This window comes from Tauraco erythrolophus, chromosome 2 (genome assembly GCF_009769465.1).
Source record: "Tauraco erythrolophus isolate bTauEry1 chromosome 2, bTauEry1.pri, whole genome shotgun sequence".
In the NCBI taxonomy this organism is placed as follows: Eukaryota; Metazoa; Chordata; class Aves; order Musophagiformes; family Musophagidae; genus Tauraco; species Tauraco erythrolophus.
In genome coordinates this window covers 2537378-2557106 of record NC_141466.1, presented here as the reverse complement: position 1 = coordinate 2557106, position 19729 = coordinate 2537378, and the positions used below count along the sequence as shown (strand labels likewise).

Genomic DNA, 19729 nt, shown 5'->3' with positions numbered 1-19729 from the left:
TCTTACATAGTCATGCAGAAGTGGTAGTTATCTCCAGCCCGAGGAGAAAATGCAGGAGATGCACACAGCTGAAGTGCGTGTCAAAAAACCCAAAATCTAGTTCAACATAGTCACAACTGTGATCTTCTTAACTTAAAAAAAAAAAAAAAAATGAAACAAGGAGGTTAAGATTTACTCTTGGAATGATTCTGATTTAAATCAAAGATTCATAAAGTTCAGTAATTAAGTGCTTAACAGCAATCTACGTGATGTTGATAAATCGTTCGTTATCAATTTGCTGTGATTTATGGCTCATTACAATTATTTTTCTGTGATTTCCCCCTTCTTCCCATTCACCCTAATCCTATTTCTCCTACTGCAGCAGCCATAGTTGCATTGTGCCTGTTATGATGCTTTGTTGAAGATATTTTTTTCAGTTGTTGGCATGAAAGGTAAGAAACAAAAATAGAGAGGGTGTTGAGGGAAATACGTTAGTCCTACTATTGTCATATGCTAAAAAACTAATAGTAGTATGAAAAATAGAGCTTCTTGTTTATTAACATCCTGAATTTAACTACCATGTTCATAACATGCTTTGAAAACATTTGGGGCAGTTTTTCTTAAAAACCAAACAAAACCAAAACCACCCCATCCTAACAGATTTAAGTAAGAAGCACAGTCTTAAAAAAAAAAAAGAAGGAAAAAAACCCAGCCCCATGGTGATAGTTATTTGAAGGCATGGTGAAAATGAGGCAATGTTACAGAACTTGTAGTGGACGGAAAGGAGCGAGGAAGATGATGCAGCTGGTTTATGGCCATCCCACCAGTTGCTAGCTGAAGACCTTGCTGTTGGCCAAGGCCATTCAGCCTGTGTGATGGTTCCTCTGGACCAAATGCCATTGCGATGTCCCCAGTAGTGTTCTGGTTGTCACCTGCTGGGAGCTGCCAGAAACTCATCACATGAGTGAGATCCATGAAAGGCAGGCTTGCAGTTTCAGCTGCTGCCTCTGTCTCCTTTTGCACTGGGTACTTGTTAGTATCCCCTACAGGCCCTGAGGAAGCTTCTTCCAGATTGATTTTGTGGAGAGATTGAGGTTCTGGTATCAGCAGGTCCTCAAGAAGATGCACGTTGTAACCTTTAACGTCCACTTTTATCGGTAGATTCTTGAGGGATCCTGCTGCAAATGAGGTAGAACTAAGGTCGTATTTATTAGGCTGATGAAGGTTCAGGTTGGCAGGAACGGCTGTTGAGCATGGTGTGGGATGGACAGCTGGAAGGCTGTCTACACAGCCCATCCTTTGCAAATGAGGAGAAGGTTCAAGAGGAAGGGCAGTTTGTACGGTTGGCTGGGAATGAAGATGTGAACCGTTGTATTCCTCTGATTCTGAACTATTCAAAATCCCATTCTGCACAGAGACCCTTTCAGGAAAAGGGGACAGTATGCTGTCATCTTCCTTCAGTCTGAATGGAAAAAGCTGGTCAAGAAGACCCACTGAGTCACCGTTCTGCAACCTGCTCTTCAGCAGTTCTTGCGGATGAGTCTTCCTGGTATGGCGAGTCAAGTGGTCCTTCCGCCCAAACCTCTGGGCACAAAACTGGCACAGAAAGTCTTTGCAGCCCGTGTGAACTACCATGTGACGCCGCACATCTTTACGGGTGTAGAAGTGACGCTCGCAGTGGTCACACTTATGTTTCTTTTCCTTCATATTGCCAGTTGGCTTCCCTGCGTGGCTTTTGAGGTGTTCCAGCAAAACCTCAGTACCACCAAACTCCTGGGCACATACCCTACAGGTAAGGTCCCCGCTGGTAGCTGCGTGAAGAGCCAAGTGTCTCTTATAGCCTAGCTTGGTGTTGTACTTCTTGCCACACTCTTCACACTTGAAGGCCATCTTGTTAGGGTCATGAGTCTGAAGGTGATTCTTTAGATGGTCTTTCCTGTGAAAGGTCTTTTCACAGTAGCCACACTGGTGAGACTTCTGCGGAGAGTGAGTGGCTGAATGCCTAAGACAAAAACCAAAAAGTAGTTATTTGAGTTTACATTTACTGTAGTACATTTGCTCCTGCAGCTTCAAGACTTGAAAACACCGGCGCTCTCGAAGGAAGGCGTTTTCACAAGTTCTCAGATTATTAGTAAAAGCCTAACTTTTTGGGGAGGGGAAAGTGTTAATCATAAACCATACAGTAGGTGAAAACTGCTCAACGTCATCTTTCTGAGTAGCCACCACAATTGAGGGAGACTAGTTTTCTCCAATTCTACCAAAACAGGAATAATAAAAACTGGAACTCAGGGATTAACTGTCACTAGGACACCCCACAGGAAGAAGATGTCTTTGGCCTTTTCCCCACACCCCCACCAGAAAAGGAGTGCCTCCAGAGCTGTACCTGAGCAGTTTGTATTTGGAAATGAAGGCTTTTGTGCATCCGTGCTGTGAGCACTTGTAGGGCCGTTCCCCTTTGTGCGCGTAAGCGTGGACTGTGAGCTTGTCAACGGAATCAAATATCTTCCCGCAGAGTCGGCAAGGGTAACTGTCCGCCTGCTTCACTTCTCTTCCCTTCAGCAGGGAAGACCGGCCATTTCTCCATTTAGGTATAAACCTCACAAGACCATCACAGGTGCTTCCCGAGCTGGCACAGCTCAGCTTTGCAGCAGAGGAACAGGAAATGGTCCCGTAGCACTGAGCGATGCTTTTGCCTAACGCCGCTCCTCTCAGTTTCCCTTTGAGTTTGCTTTTTGCTTTTATGGGTCCCAGTTTATTCGGTCTGAACTTGGTGGTGAGGACTCGGTCTTTATGGATGCACTGGTGAGATTCCAGCAGAGCAAAAGTTGCGAAAGTGCTTCTACAGCTGGGGCATGTCCAAGGGTCTACGGGCTCTTTCTGCAATGAGGACAGAAACAGGTCCGTCTTATTAGCCGTTCTAAGGAAAGGTCATGTTCTTCCCACTGACCCTACATCTTCTCCTGGGCTTTCCCAAGACCTGCTGTTGTCCTCAGTGAGGACAATGTACTATCACACAGCCATTCAGCTAGAAATGGATTCTCTCTAGGATTCTACAAACTAGAAGGAAAAAAAAATAAATGCTTGGCTAAGTACCGACCTCCAGGTTTTTCTTTGGCGTTTACTGCAACAGTCCTGAGTCCTTCACCTTTGTTTATCTGCGTGCACTGAATTTCAGTCTCTACATTTGTTCCTTTTATGGAATTCCTCATAAAAGCAGTCGCAAATTGTACTTCATCCTCAGGCTGACGTTATTTATCTGCTACTGCAACTGCACAAAAATCCCGAAGCTGGGGAGCGTCTAATTGGGTGGGCTGCTGCAGGCAAACGTATTTTAGACATACAAGATTTCCCTGTGCTTTGGGCTGACTCCGTGCTTTGCCAGATGGCAATGGTCAACGCCTCCAGGAGATACTTCCTTCACTTAGCTCAACATTTGTCATTAGACTTTCTTAAACTCGGTGAGAAACACCTTAGTTTTGGGGATCTGAAGACTATCCTGGCTGAAAGGCATTAAACCAGTTTTTCAGCAAGCAATGCATTATTTGGAATTATTATTTCTATGGAAGCCAAAGCTCTACTGGATTCAGTTGAATTCACTTTAAATATTGACGTTTTTAAAATTCCAATGAAAAACAATTACAAAAACCCACCAGCCACTGATGAAATGTACTTCCAGTGGATACATGATGACGTACTTCCTTAGCTCTCTGTATATTTTACTTCAGCTTCTCATAAACTGTCCCTACTTTCTCTTGCTCTTGGGCTAGCTTGCTTTGGAGAACACGGTGAGGCTATGTCCACCATGTCTTTACTTGCAGATGGAGCCCTCCTCTCTCTTATCCATGCCTGATGCTGTGGCCTTCCCATCTCTTCTTTCTGGGGTATACTCTGGAGCCCTCATACGCAAAAGCAGCAACAGGGTTATGTTCCTTCCCGGAGCAACTCTGAATTCCTGGTTCTATCATTTTCCCTGTTCAACGTTTCCTTCTAGCTTAGGTATCAATATTCACAGTCATGTTTTCAACACTTACGAACTTTTCCTATCAGTTTAAGGATTCCCACTGGTAGGAGGTGGGTACTGGGATTAGAAGAGAAGGGTTATTGCACAGGAAAGACTGAAATAATCAGTGTGTTATCTGGCAAGCCAGTCGGAGCACAACGAGGGGGAATTAGCTAGACAAGTCTGAGGCTAGACAGCTTGGTTACCTACAAATTAATGCCAATCTTAAGTCCTTCCAACACATCCCACTGGTGCTGATTACTTCTGGCCATATCTAATAGCTTCATTAGATTACAAACACAGGAGAGGAAGAGCAGCCTTCCCCTGAGTAGCTGTTTCGTTAGAGTTGCTCTTGGCTTTGTATTAGCCAACTACTCTGTGGTCTACTCTAGCATCACCAGAGTTACATAAAGAGAGAAAGCATGTTAATTGTAATTTACTACGTCTGGTGATGGCTTGCATGCAGATTAGGGGTACTTACTCCTACTGAAGGCAAAGGACAGACGTCGGACTCTTCTTTAATGAAGACTGCAGAAGCTTCCATAAATTTGGCATAATCGGCAGCATACCATACTTTCAATTCTGTGTGGGGTTCAATCGGCTGTGAATGGAAGAAAAGAGCACATGTTTAGTTGTGCCAGTTTTCCTATGCCAACTAATACTGCAGATAGGAGGGGGGGGGGGTCATGTGTGTGCAATTTGTGTCCTTCAGCAAGTTGCATTCTTTGAATCTGTTTAAAGCGTTGGTAACTTAGTTTCAAGATTCAAGTACTTTTTGAGCATTATTGTCCCCTAGAGTTTGACAATTTCACAATTTCTAAAAGCAGAAACGCCTATGTCCATAGATTTTTCGAGGACAGTAGCAGGAAGGGTGCCTCAGCCTTCATGAACTTTGCTCAGTGAGATGTATTTGTCTGTGATGTCCAGACATCCAGAGTCTTTCCAAGCAATATCCCATGCCCATTCCTTGACGGTTTGAAGCCCACTAGACACAACACTTAACAACAGGGTACAGGCAATGGAAAAACACCTCATGAATGCACAACAGCTTGGTTGCCTCCTGGATGTCACACGCATTTATAGAGTGTGGCTGCAGAGTTGATCAACACGTGGGCTGCACCTTACGTGTCAGGCTGACTATGTGTGTGCTTTATTGTGCCTCTGCCCTCCTTTCACTGAAGCCTTTCCACACAGGACTAAGGGAGCCCATAATCTGCAGTCTCTCATCCAGTCCTGCCTGCACAAATCCTTCCTTGGACTGGACTATGACCTCCTCTGACAAATACTTTTAGTCAATAATACAGCAAACAGAAAAAGAGAGGTGTGATTAAACTCACTGGCTAAAGATCTATTAGTTGTTTAAAAGCAAAGGAAAAAAAACTAACTTTGGGGTCATGACTGCCTGGTCCTGTACACAATATTCTACACCTGTAATAAAAAACAAGATTGTTGCAACAGGGGTAGAGGCATCTCTGTGGGAAGCTGAGACCTAGTCAATGTGACTTTGGAGGGAAAGCAAACTGCATCAGTGTGTGAAATAGTCAAGTAAAGTAAAAGTTCTCATCTCAGTAAAACTGAGGTTAAACACCAGCATCCAAATCCCCTACAAGTTGTCATTTAGTCTGTCTCACCTGTGTGACAAGACGAGAAAGCTACGGCAGCATCCCTGTGAAACTCTCCTGTAATCAGAGACAGCAACCGTGGATCATTTTTACTTCCTCCTAATTCTAGATTTTTTAAAGCATTTATTTCTGGGTGCTGAAGTCATCAGGTCAGCAAGTACGCTCCCGGTGCTGTTAGCATGCCACTTACATGGATGCTTTGGTAGCTGCAGTTTCATGGCACCAAAATCCCATCTCTCTGTAAAGGAGGAAGAGCCAATCCCTCAACTCCCAAATTGACAGACTTTATTCAAAATATCTTGAGAAAATATCTTCATAACCAGCCCTAAGGCAGCCTCACGCCGTGACCAGCAGGGTGTGCCTAAGTGTAGCAAAAGGCCAGCACTTTGACTGACCAGGACAAAATCTGCAGGATGCCACAGTACCAGGAATGATACTGGGACTTAAGAGAAAGAAACCCAAAGGAACCTGACACCTAGCACAGTAAAGGTTCTAAGACACATTCCTCATCCTAAGATACTCTTCAGGTCAGTATATAGGATGCAACTCTACATTAATGCCAATGAGCAGAGCTCTGCTGAAGTCAGCAGAGAGCTGGTTCAATAGTATTTAAATTATACTGGCAATTGTAAGTTACCAGTTAATAACTACAACTTCTTAGAAAAGCATTTGTTCATGCTTCCCAAATATAGTATTATTAATCTCCTCAGTTCTACAAGTATAGCATGCATTTAAAATCAAATTGAAATCAGAACTCAAACACAGGCTGAACAATGCCTCAGATCAGCATATACTGTTTTATACTGATTTTCTTTTTAAAAAATAAGTATTTAAATATTAGTCCAAAAGCAACTATACTTCATACTGTAATAAAAGATTTTGAAGGTGTCAAATGTTATCCCTATTAGCTTATTTTCACATCATCACTGTGAGGTATGTATCTTGAGAAATTCTTTACATTGAGGGTGGTGAGGCACTGGCACAGGTTGCCCAGAGAAGCTGTGGCTGCCCCATCCCTGGCAGTGTTCAAGGCCAGGTTGGATGAGGCTTTGGGCAACCTGGTGTAGTGGAGGGTGTCCCTGCCCATGGCAGGGGGTTGGAACTGGATGATCTTTGAGGTCCCTTCCAACCCAAACCATTCTGTGATTCTATGATTCTATCTTTCTCTCAGGTGGAAAAAAAAAAACAAAAAATGAAGGAACAAAAGTAAATACTACTATCCCACAGAAACGCATGCCAACCTTGGAAATGAAATTGAAACACTGGCTTTTGATCCCACAGTAACTTCTTTTGACTAATATTTTCTCTTTTTAAAATTTTAATATTGCTTACAATGATATACAAGCATTAACTTCAGAATAAAAAAGGAAAACAATTAATGTTCAACATAAAGACTTCAGTTTCCTAAGCGCACAAAAGACTAAGTTCTGATTAAAACAAACTTTGCCTGAAGAAGTGGCCAAAACAACAAAAAAACAAGACTATGTTCCAGTATCATTTATCTGTATGTTCCAGTGTCATTTATAAATCCAGAGAGTAGTTTGTTCTCTCTCCTCAGATGAAGACATAGCCCAGCACCTCTAACATAATCTGTATTTCATGGCAACGTGGCAGCGCTGTAAATTCTGCAATTAAGTCTCCAGATTTAATAAGAGCAGAAAATAGTATGCAAAGATTATACTGAGCACAGTCACTGCCTTTTACTGGAAAACCCCCCACGCCACTTGCTTTACTATGGATTAAGTGACATAAAAGGTGGCATGTGATAAAGATCCAGCTGGCAGAATAGAATCCATCTTTCATCTGTACCAGGGTTAGCCTTTCAGAAGCTTTGCCTGTAAGCTTCCATTTGGATGATGGTGAAGCAATGTGGGTTTAACTACCTTAACAGTTGCAAAGTAGACTTCTCCACAGTGCTGATAAGCTACAAGGGTCTGTTCCTCTTGGTTCCGGGCTAGCCGGACAAACATCATCCAGTTTCCACAGTCTTCATTGGGAGTGTCCAGAAAGTACTTCCCTCCATCTTTCAAGACCTGAAACAAAGGAGGAGGACAGGAGAAAGAACACGATAAAACGAAGTCCTGCATAGAGGCAGATTAGTTTTCTTTAACTTGGAATCATGGCTATCAGTTATTTACCCTGTCTTGGTCATATGTCCTTTGAAATCGTGGTGGTTTTGAAACAGATCATTCCTAAAGAATACTGAGTGCAAAAGAAAGTGAAGAACGAATACCTGCTGAGGCACCCAGCTGCTGAAATAAGTGTAGGCCTTTGTGTGTATTTCCAGTTTATATTTCATCATTTTTGTTACATAAAGATAATAAGAACTAAGTGCAGGCAGGTAGAAAGATAAGCTTTACGCCTTAATGTACTTCCTGAGTACCTGATAATCTCAAATCTTAGTGCTGTATTAACGCTACATTTTGCATTGAACCATTGTGTAACTTGTGTAGTAAGTCCAGAGAGGTAACGTACAATATAATGGCATTTTAACAGTCTTCTCTTTTTCCCCTTAACAATGCAAAAGTAAATACGAATGAACAATTGTGTCAGAAAGATCTCTTTCTTTTTGCTTTACTTCATTCTTCCTACATTCTTTGCAAGAGAAGGCAAACGCTCCTGACTTTATACAAGGCAGCTGCTTTTCTGCAATATAGTCTCAAATATGGACAGCTGAAACTGTGCAACAGATGTCAGCACAGCACGTATCTGTTCTACTAACCACGTAAGCCAGTAATTAGTTGCAAAAAAAAGCTGCATCTCCATTGCTTCTGGGAACTATTTTCTCTAACTTTGCTATGTTTCCGGTGAAAACACCTGCCTGTTGGACAAGTTTGGTCACATATTCGGAATGCTGCTAGGGAGAAGTCAAGGCAGGTACTGCTGTCACGGAGGAAACGTGGGACTCTAGTCTCCTCTTTTGAAGCAACAGTCCATTCATCAGCCAGAGCTGTCCTTATCACTGTACGCTTTTAAGCAAACGGGGCTGATTGATAGAGGACAGGGTGTGGTTTACAATGGTTTGTTGAAGAGGAAGGAACTGGGTGCTTAGCTCATCCACGCTCACAAGCTTGTTAGAGAAGCATGTTTTCTGCATTTGTAAGAATTAAAGTGGAAGAAATTTAGTTATGGAGAAGAACAAACTCTCTCTGGTATCAACACGCCATGAAAATCCCAGAGAAGGACAGTGTTACTTTCCTGCCAGACCATTCACATCACTTCCATGAGCAAATTAAGTTTACAGCAACTACTGAGGCTATTGTTTTCGCTCTCAAACAAAATTACAGAAGTATCTGTATCTATGCCTTCCTCCACGACTCACAGCATCCTCTAGTCTCAAGCTTCTGGAGAAAGCTCAAATGAAGCTTTGATGATCTACTTAGCGATACGGTTTAATGGGGATTAGGGACGGTTGGACTCGATGATCTCTAAGGTCTTTTCCAACCTAGAAATCTATGAATCTATGAATGAAGCTGCTGGAGCGGATCCAGAGGAGGCCACAAAGATGATCCGAGGGCTGGAGCACCTCTGCTCTGGAGACAGGCTGAGAGAGTTGGGGCTGTTCAGCCTGGAGAAGAGAAGGCTCCGGGGGGATCTTATTGCAGCCTTCCAGTAACTAAAGGGGCTACAGGAAAGCTGGAGAGGGGCTTTTTCCAAGGGCGTGTAGTGACAGGACACGGGGCAATGGATTTAAACTGAAAGAGGGCAGATTTAGATTGGATATAAGAAATTTTTCACTGCGAGGGTGGTGAGGCACTGGCCCAGGTTGCCCAGAGAAGCTGTAGATGCCCCATCCCTGGAAGTGTTCAAGGCCAGGTTGGATGAGGCTTTGGGCAACCTGGCGTAGTGGAGGGTGTCCCTGCCCATGGCAGGGGGGTTGGAACTGGATGATCTTTGAGGTCCCTTCCAACCCAAACCATTCTATGATTCTATGATTCTATGAAGATACAAAGCATGCCACAGGGCAGCTGCTGGTGGTCCTTCTTTCCTGGGGGTGAGAGGGCATGATACAAAATGCAGGCTGTGGAAGAGCTGTGACCTGTCAGGAAGTCCGGACTGCGGCTGTGGCTTAACCAAGGACTGGCTGTAGGACAGAGGTGTGCCCAGGCACGCACTGCCCCCTGCAGCAACATGTCAAGACCAAGGTGTAGAGGATTACTCCCAAGGAATTCCTGTGGGAAAGGATGTGCGTGCAGGTGTGCCTAAACTAGACTAGTCCTGAGAGGCCACTATTTGTTTTATCTGGAAAGACAGAACTGTTCTTAGATACCTTCAGTAGCTCCATGAAAAGTTTATCAAGAGCTGCTCGACTGAAAGGTGAATCACCCTGGAAGTGGTAAAACTAGAAAGCAGGAAAGTAAACTACTAGAAAACACAATATACAGGAATATTTTGGTACTTCAGGTTATGCTGTGCTAAGAATGTGATTTACATTCATACATGCAGATCAGAAGCACGTGGTAGATGGCAAACTGACTCGTTAAAATACATAAATACATATGGATTGTTAAAGACAGGTATGCACTTCATAGTAGGTCACTGGGTTTTACCTGCAGGACTAGCCTGCTCTCATCATAGCGGGTCAGTTTTGTAGACAGTTGACCAACGTAAGGACCAAACTGTGTTCTCTTCTGTATTACCTTCTTTGCAAATACTCCAAGGACTGTGAATAAAAAAAAGATCAGTCTAATACTAATATAGACATCACAAACTATTTCTTGTATACACAGTTGTGAATATGGAGATAAACACACAGTGCAGAACATATGAATAATTCTTCTAGACAAAAACCCAGGTAAATAATTCTAACAGGAAGGATCTAAAAAGGATGTAAATATGTACAAAGATTTTTTTTTTTTAAATGAGTATTACACTGAATACAAAAGTGCCTAAAATCCATGACAGGATATTAAACTGAGTATGCCACACAAATGTGTTGATACTTTTCAATCTACAAGCTGATGTTATCATAGTGCTCTGCTTGTTGACATAATTTATGAGGTTGTTCTCTCCCAATATAAGTGGAGAGAACCTATAAGTACTTAAAGGGGGCTACAGGAAAGCTGGAGAGGGACTTTTTACAAGGGCGTGTAGTGATAGGACAAGGGGCAATGGATTTAAACTGAAAGAGGGGAGATTTAGATTGGATAGAAGGAAGAAATTTTTCACTCTGAGGGTGGTGAGGCACTGGCACAGGTTGCCCAGAGAAGCTGTGGCTGCCCCATCCCTGGCAGTGCTCAAGGCCAGGTTGGATGAGGCTTTGGGCAACCTGGTGTAGTGGAGGGTGTCCCTGCCCATGGCAGGGGGGTTGGAACTGGATGATCTTTGAGGTCCCTTCCAACCCAAACCATTCTATGATTCTGTGATTCTATAAAAACACAACATTAGGCGTCTTAATCATTGCAGTTATTTCCCTGTCTAATACCAATGGTGTGACACAAGAGGTATCTTATCATTCTCTTTCCGAAATGCAATCTAGGCAGGACTAATTTTACAAAGGTAGCTGTGGAATATCTGCACCCTAAGGATGTGGTTCCCTTGCTCGAGTTTGGGCATTCAAATTGCCCTGTCCTCAGAAGGAAACAACAGTCTTTCTATAACATGAACTGAAGACGCTGCAAAAGGTAAATTAACCCACAGCGTTCTTCTGAGTTTGCAAGGGGTGGATGAGGGACATTATTTACCATTTTGTTTCTGACCTCTTACTGAAGGCTCTTTCCCGTTTTGCGTGCTTGGGGAAAGGAAAAAAATATGTAATGGTGTGTGGCTGTTGCTACTAGATACAAATGCAACATTCATTAAACTCGTATTGACTGATCAGAGCTAAGTGATTTCTCACAGCTAAATGTCACACCAGCTCTGGCTCATGTCCTGCCGTCAGTCTAGGCATCGAGGTTACTAGAAATCAGTCATAAAAAACAGTAGCTCAATGTGAGCTTTAGCTGTGCTCAGCTGAAAATAGTCTTCATGCCATTAATACCCAATGATTATGTCTCGAGTTATTCATGAAAACGAGCCAGCGTTAGTTCTTTCGCCTCCTCTTTCTCAAATGTGGGAAAAAGAGTTAAAATACTTACTCTGCTGGTTTCCAGCTCGTAGTTCCAACACTCGCAAAGTGAGGTAGTGAGGTAGGGTGAGACGGGCTCGGCTAGGAATAACCCTGTCTTTAGCCCTGATGAGTGGTCCGTGGAGTTTGCATTCTCCTACAAGGCTTTTACCGCAATCCTCACACCCTACAAATCCAGAAAAGGGAACCTGTTACTAAAAATGACATACTCCAATTTAGTCTCTTCTAATTTTGTCACCTTGAGAACACATCTTGTATTACCAATGCTTTTCTTCCCACCACTGTTCTACATTAGGTAGTGGAATGATTATCTGCAAGCCAAAACTGAACTAGGAAGGTTTGAAACAAGACCTCCAGTGAGTGCATTCTCTCCTGTGTGACTTGGTGGGTCCTGACCTCCAAAGATTTACACACACGTTCATCTGGAGGTGTTGCAAACTGTGCCGTTGAAGACTAGGATGGCAGCAAAACTGGAACTTGTAGTAGGCACGCCTATAAATCAAGGTGCATATATTTATATAGAAACGAGAAGGGCAAAGTTGCTAGTAACAACCAAGGTAATTTGCATAGATCCAAGCAGTCCAAGAAAGCTCACTGTGACTCTGTGAGCCTCCACAGACCACCCTCAGTAGAAGACAAGACCCTTGGTGTACCATGAAAAATGAGTACGACGGGTCTTGCAGCCAAAACCCAGTTGACAGTCACGCAAGGGCAGCCTTCCCATAGACCGTGCTGCCTGTGGAAGTAAGCAGGAGGGGCACCTTGCATCTCCCGGGCATCCGTTCCCCATAATGACATCTGCAGGCAGAACACACGAACCGCCCAGAAGTCATTAATGAGAAACACGCATCTGCAAACTGACTTTCCCCCAGCACAGTGAGGTACTTTTGGTTCAGCGTAGCTCAAACTGGTTGCCAGAGAAACTCGTACGGAGCAGTGACACAACGGAGCAATGAGACTCTCCAGCAGAAGGTTATCCCGGCACTGGTGTCACACAGGGCGATGGGAAAAACGGGACTGCTTGCACAAAACCTTTTTATAGACAGTAGAAACTAAACCGGTGAGTCAACAACGCTTTACGACTGACTTAAAAGGAAAAGCTGATATTGATCATCCATGACTACCTCGTTTTGTTTTATTTCTGAAAACTTTGTCAAGCAAGTCTATTAGGCAAGCGACAATAAGGAGCAGAGGAAGGGAGCCAGAATGGCTCAGAATTCCCTCAGAGTCTGAGGGAACCATAGGACACCGTAGCAGAGACTGGGGCAGGAGAGGTGAGACAGACAGGGACTCACAGCCAAAGAGAGGTCAAGAGAAGCATAAGGGCTCAGGAGACACATCCTGGAGAGACATCAGAGATGGTCTCTGAGAAAGGACAGTAGCACCATCAACGCAATATTCAGGGTAGCTTGAAAAGGTTTCAGTTTGTAAACACAAGGAGGCACTTGACTAAATTACACGCCTCGAGAGCCTAGTCCAAAATATCCCCAAACAAGCCTGAAGTGTTCCTACGGAGTTCTTCGGGCTCTTCATCAACTCCAAATGAGGAGGTAGATGTGCGTGTTGGTGAGGCTGCAGGCACTGCAGTAGTCCATATTTTTCAATAATTTAGGGACCATGTCACAGTTTTCTTTTGCTGTGGCTCCCAGACTGCACATCCACACTACGTATAGCTGAAATACGTGCATTTTTTTTGCTAGTGCTACAGATAAAGAACATGCCACTCTACAGCCATCACTTAAAATGCACAAAAAATAAGTAATACATCCGCAAGGCAGATTTTTCTTGTTACACAGTTTTATGTACCTCAAAGTCCTTTACAGCTAGGCTGCAAGAAAAAAAAAAATAAATTTTCTTGGTGATTTAACTTAATTGGCTTTAAAATAAATTGCCAGCGGTCTACATCTTTGGAGGGCAACAAAATGATGAGGGCTTCCTGAGCTTACCTAGAATAATAGCGACTTTGTCTCAAGTCAACCAGCTCCTGCTTGGAGAGGCATTGTATGCAAACTGCCAAAAACATTACCAAAAGCAAAACGGAGACAAAGAACCGCTGTTAGAGGGAGGATGTATCTAATCGTAAAGTACACGACCTTATCAATCCATGCCATGCCTCTGTGATTCATCACTACCCAGCTCCTGAGCAAACCTTCCAGCCACCCTGGGGCAGCACCCGCCGCGGAGGCCCCAGGGTGGGCAGCCCATGGGAAGGCTGGAAAGGGAAAGCAGGAAAAATGGGTCTCCCTTAAATCTGCCTCCAAATTCAGCACTAGTGTCCCATTAGCTAATCCCTCTTGGATCCTAGATGTAAGGTCTGACACGACTCACCCAGTGTGGGTGCTGGGGAGGCCGCCAAAATCGGGGACGACTTTGCATCCAAACCGGTGCCAAGCATGCGACCGAGCTTAGCGGCCCCAGAGATGGCTCCCCAGGTGGCACGCCTTACTGGCACCACGAAGCCATCAGCTAGCACGGAACAAAATTAGCTGCAGAGCTGGAAGTGGTTTTTAAGGACCTTGCTAGTTCGGCTTGGGATTCTGACCGGGCATCGCTGCACGCCAGCTGCCCAGGTCTTGTTCTAGGATCTTCTCCATCTCCTTACATGGGATATGAAGATAACTGGATGAGTTATTTAACAGGCATCCTGGAATTACATTCACTACACAGTATTTCTAACCCCACGCCAGCACGTTAGTACCTCTGAATTTACTGCACACTAAAAACTGCCAGGTGTACCAGAAGCACGAGACTGGATCACAAGAGTGGATTGTTATTGTAAATATAACAACTTTAGGGACCTCCCTGGGAAACAACGGTGTCTGTAAGTTCTTCCCCTCAAACTAAGAGTGCAAAACTATCAAGTTCACATTCTCCCTCGGAGACGATGACAGACCAAGCCACGATCCCTTGCATTTCCATGCTAAATTACAGATGCTGTTGTCAGAGGAACGTTTGCGTTATCATGGCTGCAGCGTGACACCAGTTTGCAAAGCTCACGCCGATTTTATCCCCCTTTTTAACTTGGCTACTTAAGTAAAATGTAATTTTTTTCAACAGCAGCCTCAGAACATGCTCTAACCTATTCTGAAATACGAAGCATCCAGCTAGGAAAACAACACACACTTTGTTGTATTAGCACTAGGAATGAAACACACTTGGTTAGAAAAATCACTTCCTATAAGAATATTTTTTCTGCTTTTTGTTAGGCACTTCAGTATCTTACTTGATGCTTTTACAGTGTCCCTGCTCCCTTAAATTGTATTTACACAAACAAAACTAATGGACTCGATGTCATGTTTACAGGAATACTTCATAATGGACAAGCATGCAAGAAAAAGGAAAACTGCTTCCGTTCCTCTGCTTTGCTGTGATTTAGATGAGTAGGCAACAAAGAAATAAATGAGATTCACAGGAGTTACAGGCTGTTAACAAACAGATCGTGTCATTTACTATATCTTTAGAGCAGCAGTGCTATATTGTCCCCTAGAGGGTATTTCTTCGTTCTTTCTCTCTGTCTTTGCAATGATTTGGAAAAAGCTCCAAATAATGCCTTTTTTCATCCATCTGTAGATAAAACGACACAAGCTAACAGATCGTGTAGCTGCTAAGATTTTTGTCCTGCTGAACTCCGGGGCAGCAGCGGGGAGGCGGGTGTACAGAAGAGCCCCGCACGGGTGCAGGTGCAGACTCTGAGCAGGTTGTGGGTGTGCGGCCACCACCTCATGGCACGGGCGAGGGGCTCATGCCCTGTGAACCACTGGTGGATGGGTTAAGAGAAGGGTATGTCTCCTGTACGCCCCCCAGCCTGGTACCCCCACGCCTGAACGCATCTGCTCCCGCTTCTGCCCAGCCATTTGGAGGCACGGTCAGCAGCCAAGGCTTTCCCCTGCTCTTTAGGTCACCAGAAGAATGACACCCTCTGCCCACGGGATGCACTCCCCCCACGTGGGCTGACCGAAACGCTGGCAGCCACGTTCCCAGGGAGGAGAATGGGCTGCCAGTGTGGCTCACCTGTACCGTCCTCACCATGCTGGTGCTTCCCTCCAGTCCAGGTCTAGCTGACAGCTCTCTTTTGCTGCAGACCACAGCCTGGCTGCCTTGGTGGCCAGCTAGCCTCGTCCTCCAGACGCCTCTGGGGCCAGCCGCGCTGCACGGGGACAAGCTCCCGTGGCCAGCAGTAGCCAAGCTGGCACGGTGGCTCGCGCAAGCTGGACTCGAGTGTGCAGTTCACAAACTCGGGTTTCCAAAACAGCAGCGCCGTCCGAGCGCCGCGCCAGCCCCACGGACACAAGCCCAGCCTCGGGGAGAGCTCATTAGTGTGGGCAAGGAGCCACGGGCTGCGGTTACACAAAGTCCGGCCGCAGAGATAACGGGAGCTATACATAGCCATACTGGGAACTGCAATCACTGTCCTGATAGCTCGAACATACCACCAGCTCCTAACCCAATCAGCGGCAGAACACCACTTTTTAAATCCAGTTTGCTAAAGACCAGATGCCTATCGGGCAGTCCTTCCTGCTTTCTCCAACCTCTGCTTTCAAGAGAGACTTCACAGTATCCCAACACTCCAGTGGCCCACAAGATGCCTGTGGTATGATTTCCGTGCCCCGCGAAGGCAGGTGGAAATTATTCCTTTTGCACCATCCACTTCGAGCAGAGACGCCCCGCGAGAAACGACCGCCCAGCGAGGCAGCGCTCGGCATTTGCTGTGCTGCTTGGCAGCACTAGGATTAGCTCCCGTGCGCGGAGGGAACAAAGATCAGTGCAAGCAGCAGTCCAAATCCTCGCCTAATTACAATCATAAGATTTGCATGGCAAACAACAGTAATTTATCCCAGAGTACAACTGCTCCGTTAGCCTTGTTCAGCTTTCACGCAGAGGAAAGGGTTGTTTTCTGTCCAGGATACATGGCACGTGCCAGTCTTGGTTCTTCTTATGCAAAGGTACATGAGGTTTTCCTGCCCTGTGGTTTGTTCTACAGCACTCCTTGCTGGAAAAGCTTGGAAACCTTGTTCCACAATATCATTTATTTGGCAAAAATTCAAAGGACTCAATTACCAAAGAGTTAACCCCAAGTTATTTTCCCATTATGCTGGGCTACTGCCACACATTTTCTCTGCAAAAAATGTTTATGAAAGAAGCCTTTACATGTCCTAAGTTTGATATGCAAAGTGCATTTACAAAGGAGCTGAAACTCTTAACCGATTAATAATTCATCTTATTTACAGTATAGTAAAATAGAACTTGTTATCATTTCTAGAATTCAGAATTTTACTGAAATGCCAGTAACTTTCTTTCACGCTAAACTTTCTACTGACTGATTTTCACTTTTTCACTGTAATAACTGATTCCCTAGTCCAACATGAAAATCATAGAATCAGAGAATGGTTTGGGTTGGAAGGGACCTCAAAGATCATCCAGTTCCAACCCCCCTGCCATGGGCAGGGACACCCTCCACTACACCAGGTTGCCCAAAGCCTCATCCAGCCTGGCCTGGAACACTGCCAGGGATGGGGCAGCCACAACTTCTCTGGGCAACCTGTGCCAGTGCCTCACTACCCCTCACTACACAAATATTTCTTCAATGTCTCCTTTTCATACCTCTTCTATCTGGTACAACAAAACCTTGTAGCAGCAGAGAGTTACAACTGCTCAGCTCTGTGTAGAAAAAAAGAATAAATGAATAAATAAAGCAGGAAACCACACTCCGGGTTGATTTTGCAATTGTAATTGCTCTCCTGAGCAAAGATTGCAAACTTGCACATTCATGCACTACAGAGCACATTATTTGAGAGGCAGGCATCGTATTTTCCATAGCCCTGCACCCGAAATAACACTCCCCCCCAAAAAATGAAGGGGGCAGCGGGGAGGAGAAAGGTGATTTACCCCTCAGTGCTCAAGAGGAAAACTTTTGATATTCAAGCAGTGAGTTCCCACATCTGACACATGGAGACCCTCAAGCCTCACAGTCTCTACCTGGTGGCACCAGCACCCAGGGACACGCAGTGGAGTCCCCATCAACCACTGTGGGACATGCTGCTGGGGCAGATCAGCTCCCCTTCTGAGGCTCTGCCGACTGCCATCCTCGGGCTTGCTGGCAAGTGGACCACAGCCCTGAGATGCTGGTGGAGGGGGAGGAGGAGTCCTGGTCCTGCAAGGGGTGAGAGGCAGCACCCTGAGAGCAAACGCCTATGCCTCTTTCAAGACCTCCTCTCCCCAGAGAGGAGAACAGTAGGTGGTTTGCAAACATCCCAGCAATCATTCTTAACATTAAACTTAGTCATAGGAACATGACCTCACTGTACTAAAACATAAAACTTAAAAAATGAGTTACTATATTTGGAAACAGAGAAATAAATCAGAAAAAATGCCTTCCTGCTTCCTCCCAAGTTCAGTTAGACCAGCAGGTCGAGCTGATTCCCTAAAACTGGGACCTGGCACTGCAGGTGAGCCCAGCCCTTAGGCATCCTGACCCAGACACTGATCTGCAGTGACACTTTCCCTCACCTCACCTCCATCCTTCCTGTGCCTCTGTCTTCGTTCCCAAAAGCAAAGAAGATCTGGAGGAAGATCCTACATCAAGGCACCCACTCCTGTCTCACAGCAGTATGATCCTGTCCCGCACGGCCATTGTTATGGAAGGATGTCTCTAGAAGAGAGACTCAGCACTTATCTAACTGTAAAAAAGTCTTCTAATGCGAGGCACACATGTATTTTCCTAGCAGACATGAGTTTAAGTATGCAAACTCTTTAGAACTCCAGAACTATCTGTTGTACAAACATATAAATGATACCAACAACTGTGATTCATTATTAGTTCCTAATAAGGAGTAATCATGATGACAGTTGAGTACATCTGGGAATAGGAAGTTTTTTGCCTGGCGACCATGAAGTACTATGACAGGAATAGCCAGAAGGAATTTCACCACTCTCCCATAAAAAGTCTTCCTCCCACCAAACCCAATGAGGCTTTCCACCGTGCTCCTTCCATCTAGCAAATCCTAGAAGCAGAACAGCCAGAGAAGCCTCAAGGAGCCCAGCCAGGCAACGTGGCTGTGCACAGCAGCTTTAGCAGGATCCCACGAAGCCCGTGCAGCAGCAGGATACCTGTGCTCTGCTGTATCTTACAAACTTCATAGCTAGGAGGGGGGGAAAAAAGAAGTTGCCTTCACAGTCTGAGTGTCTGAAAGGGTAATAGCTTATAGGACTTCCCCAAGAACTTAGAGAAAAAACAACAACGAAAACCAAACAGCAGGGAAAGTACATAGGTATATTTATCGAGTTTAACTTCACTGCAATCTGAGCAACCAGTTTATCAAAGTTCTTGGTAGGTTCATTCATCTAAAAATGACTTGAGATGAAAGCGATGATTGATTGATTGATTGAAATCTAATTTTTAAAAAATATTTTTTTTCTGGTTATTCTAGGGACTAAAACGTACGTGTCACATTCCTGGTACACCACATGGGGTTTGGTTGCTATCAGAACCCATGTACATAAGGAGCACAGTCCAAGTGAAGTCACTTCCCGTAGTTTACATGAAATAGCTTCTAATCAGCACGAACAAAGAGACTTCTCTCATTGCTGAAAGCTGAATACGTTTCAAACAATCAAACTGAAAAATGCAGTTGGATTTTTCAGTGCTTTTTTTTCCTTCTCTCTCTCGTCCCACCACTGGCTTGGCATGAATTCATATAAAATTAGATCCAGCATCAAGGAAGGACAGTTAATGGCATATTCACAGAAACTACTGCCATTTTTTGACAGGAAACAGCCTCAGCCAATGTAGCCTGGTCCTAATGCTCAGCAAAATCTTCCTGAGAGCCAAATCGTCCTGTTGCACCCTGCTCATCTCCCTGTACCAGTGAGCAGCAGCTGGTTCTGGTGCAAGGCTGTGGCTCCTCGCTATGACACCTTCTTGCTTTAGGTCCTCACTAGCACTGTCCAAACTGCACCGCTGCTCTACTGCAGACAGTAAAACTAAAATCCCCCTGTTCATGGTCAGTCATCAAGGGAATCGTATTCAAACTACTCACAAGCACCCGGCCACAGTTTGGGCCC

The 19729-nt window shown here is 44.7% G+C and overlaps 1 protein-coding gene across 1 annotated transcript in view; it reads right to left on the bottom strand.

Annotated features, from left to right (window-relative positions):
• Window positions 1-705: 705 nt before the first annotated feature.
• PLAGL1 (PLAG1 like zinc finger 1) overlaps window positions 706-19729 on the bottom strand; it is a 32073-nt gene continuing 13049 nt past the window's right edge. The window contains exons 3-8 of the mRNA XM_009984066.2: window positions 11679-11834; window positions 10152-10264; window positions 7485-7634; window positions 4461-4580; window positions 2363-2856; window positions 706-1981 (exon numbers count right to left, since the gene is read on the bottom strand). Of these exons, the coding sequence (XP_009982368.2) occupies window positions 706-1981; window positions 2363-2856; window positions 4461-4580; window positions 7485-7634; window positions 10152-10264; window positions 11679-11834 (2309 nt within the window). The remainder of the gene's footprint in view (window positions 1982-2362; window positions 2857-4460; window positions 4581-7484; window positions 7635-10151; window positions 10265-11678; window positions 11835-19729) is intronic.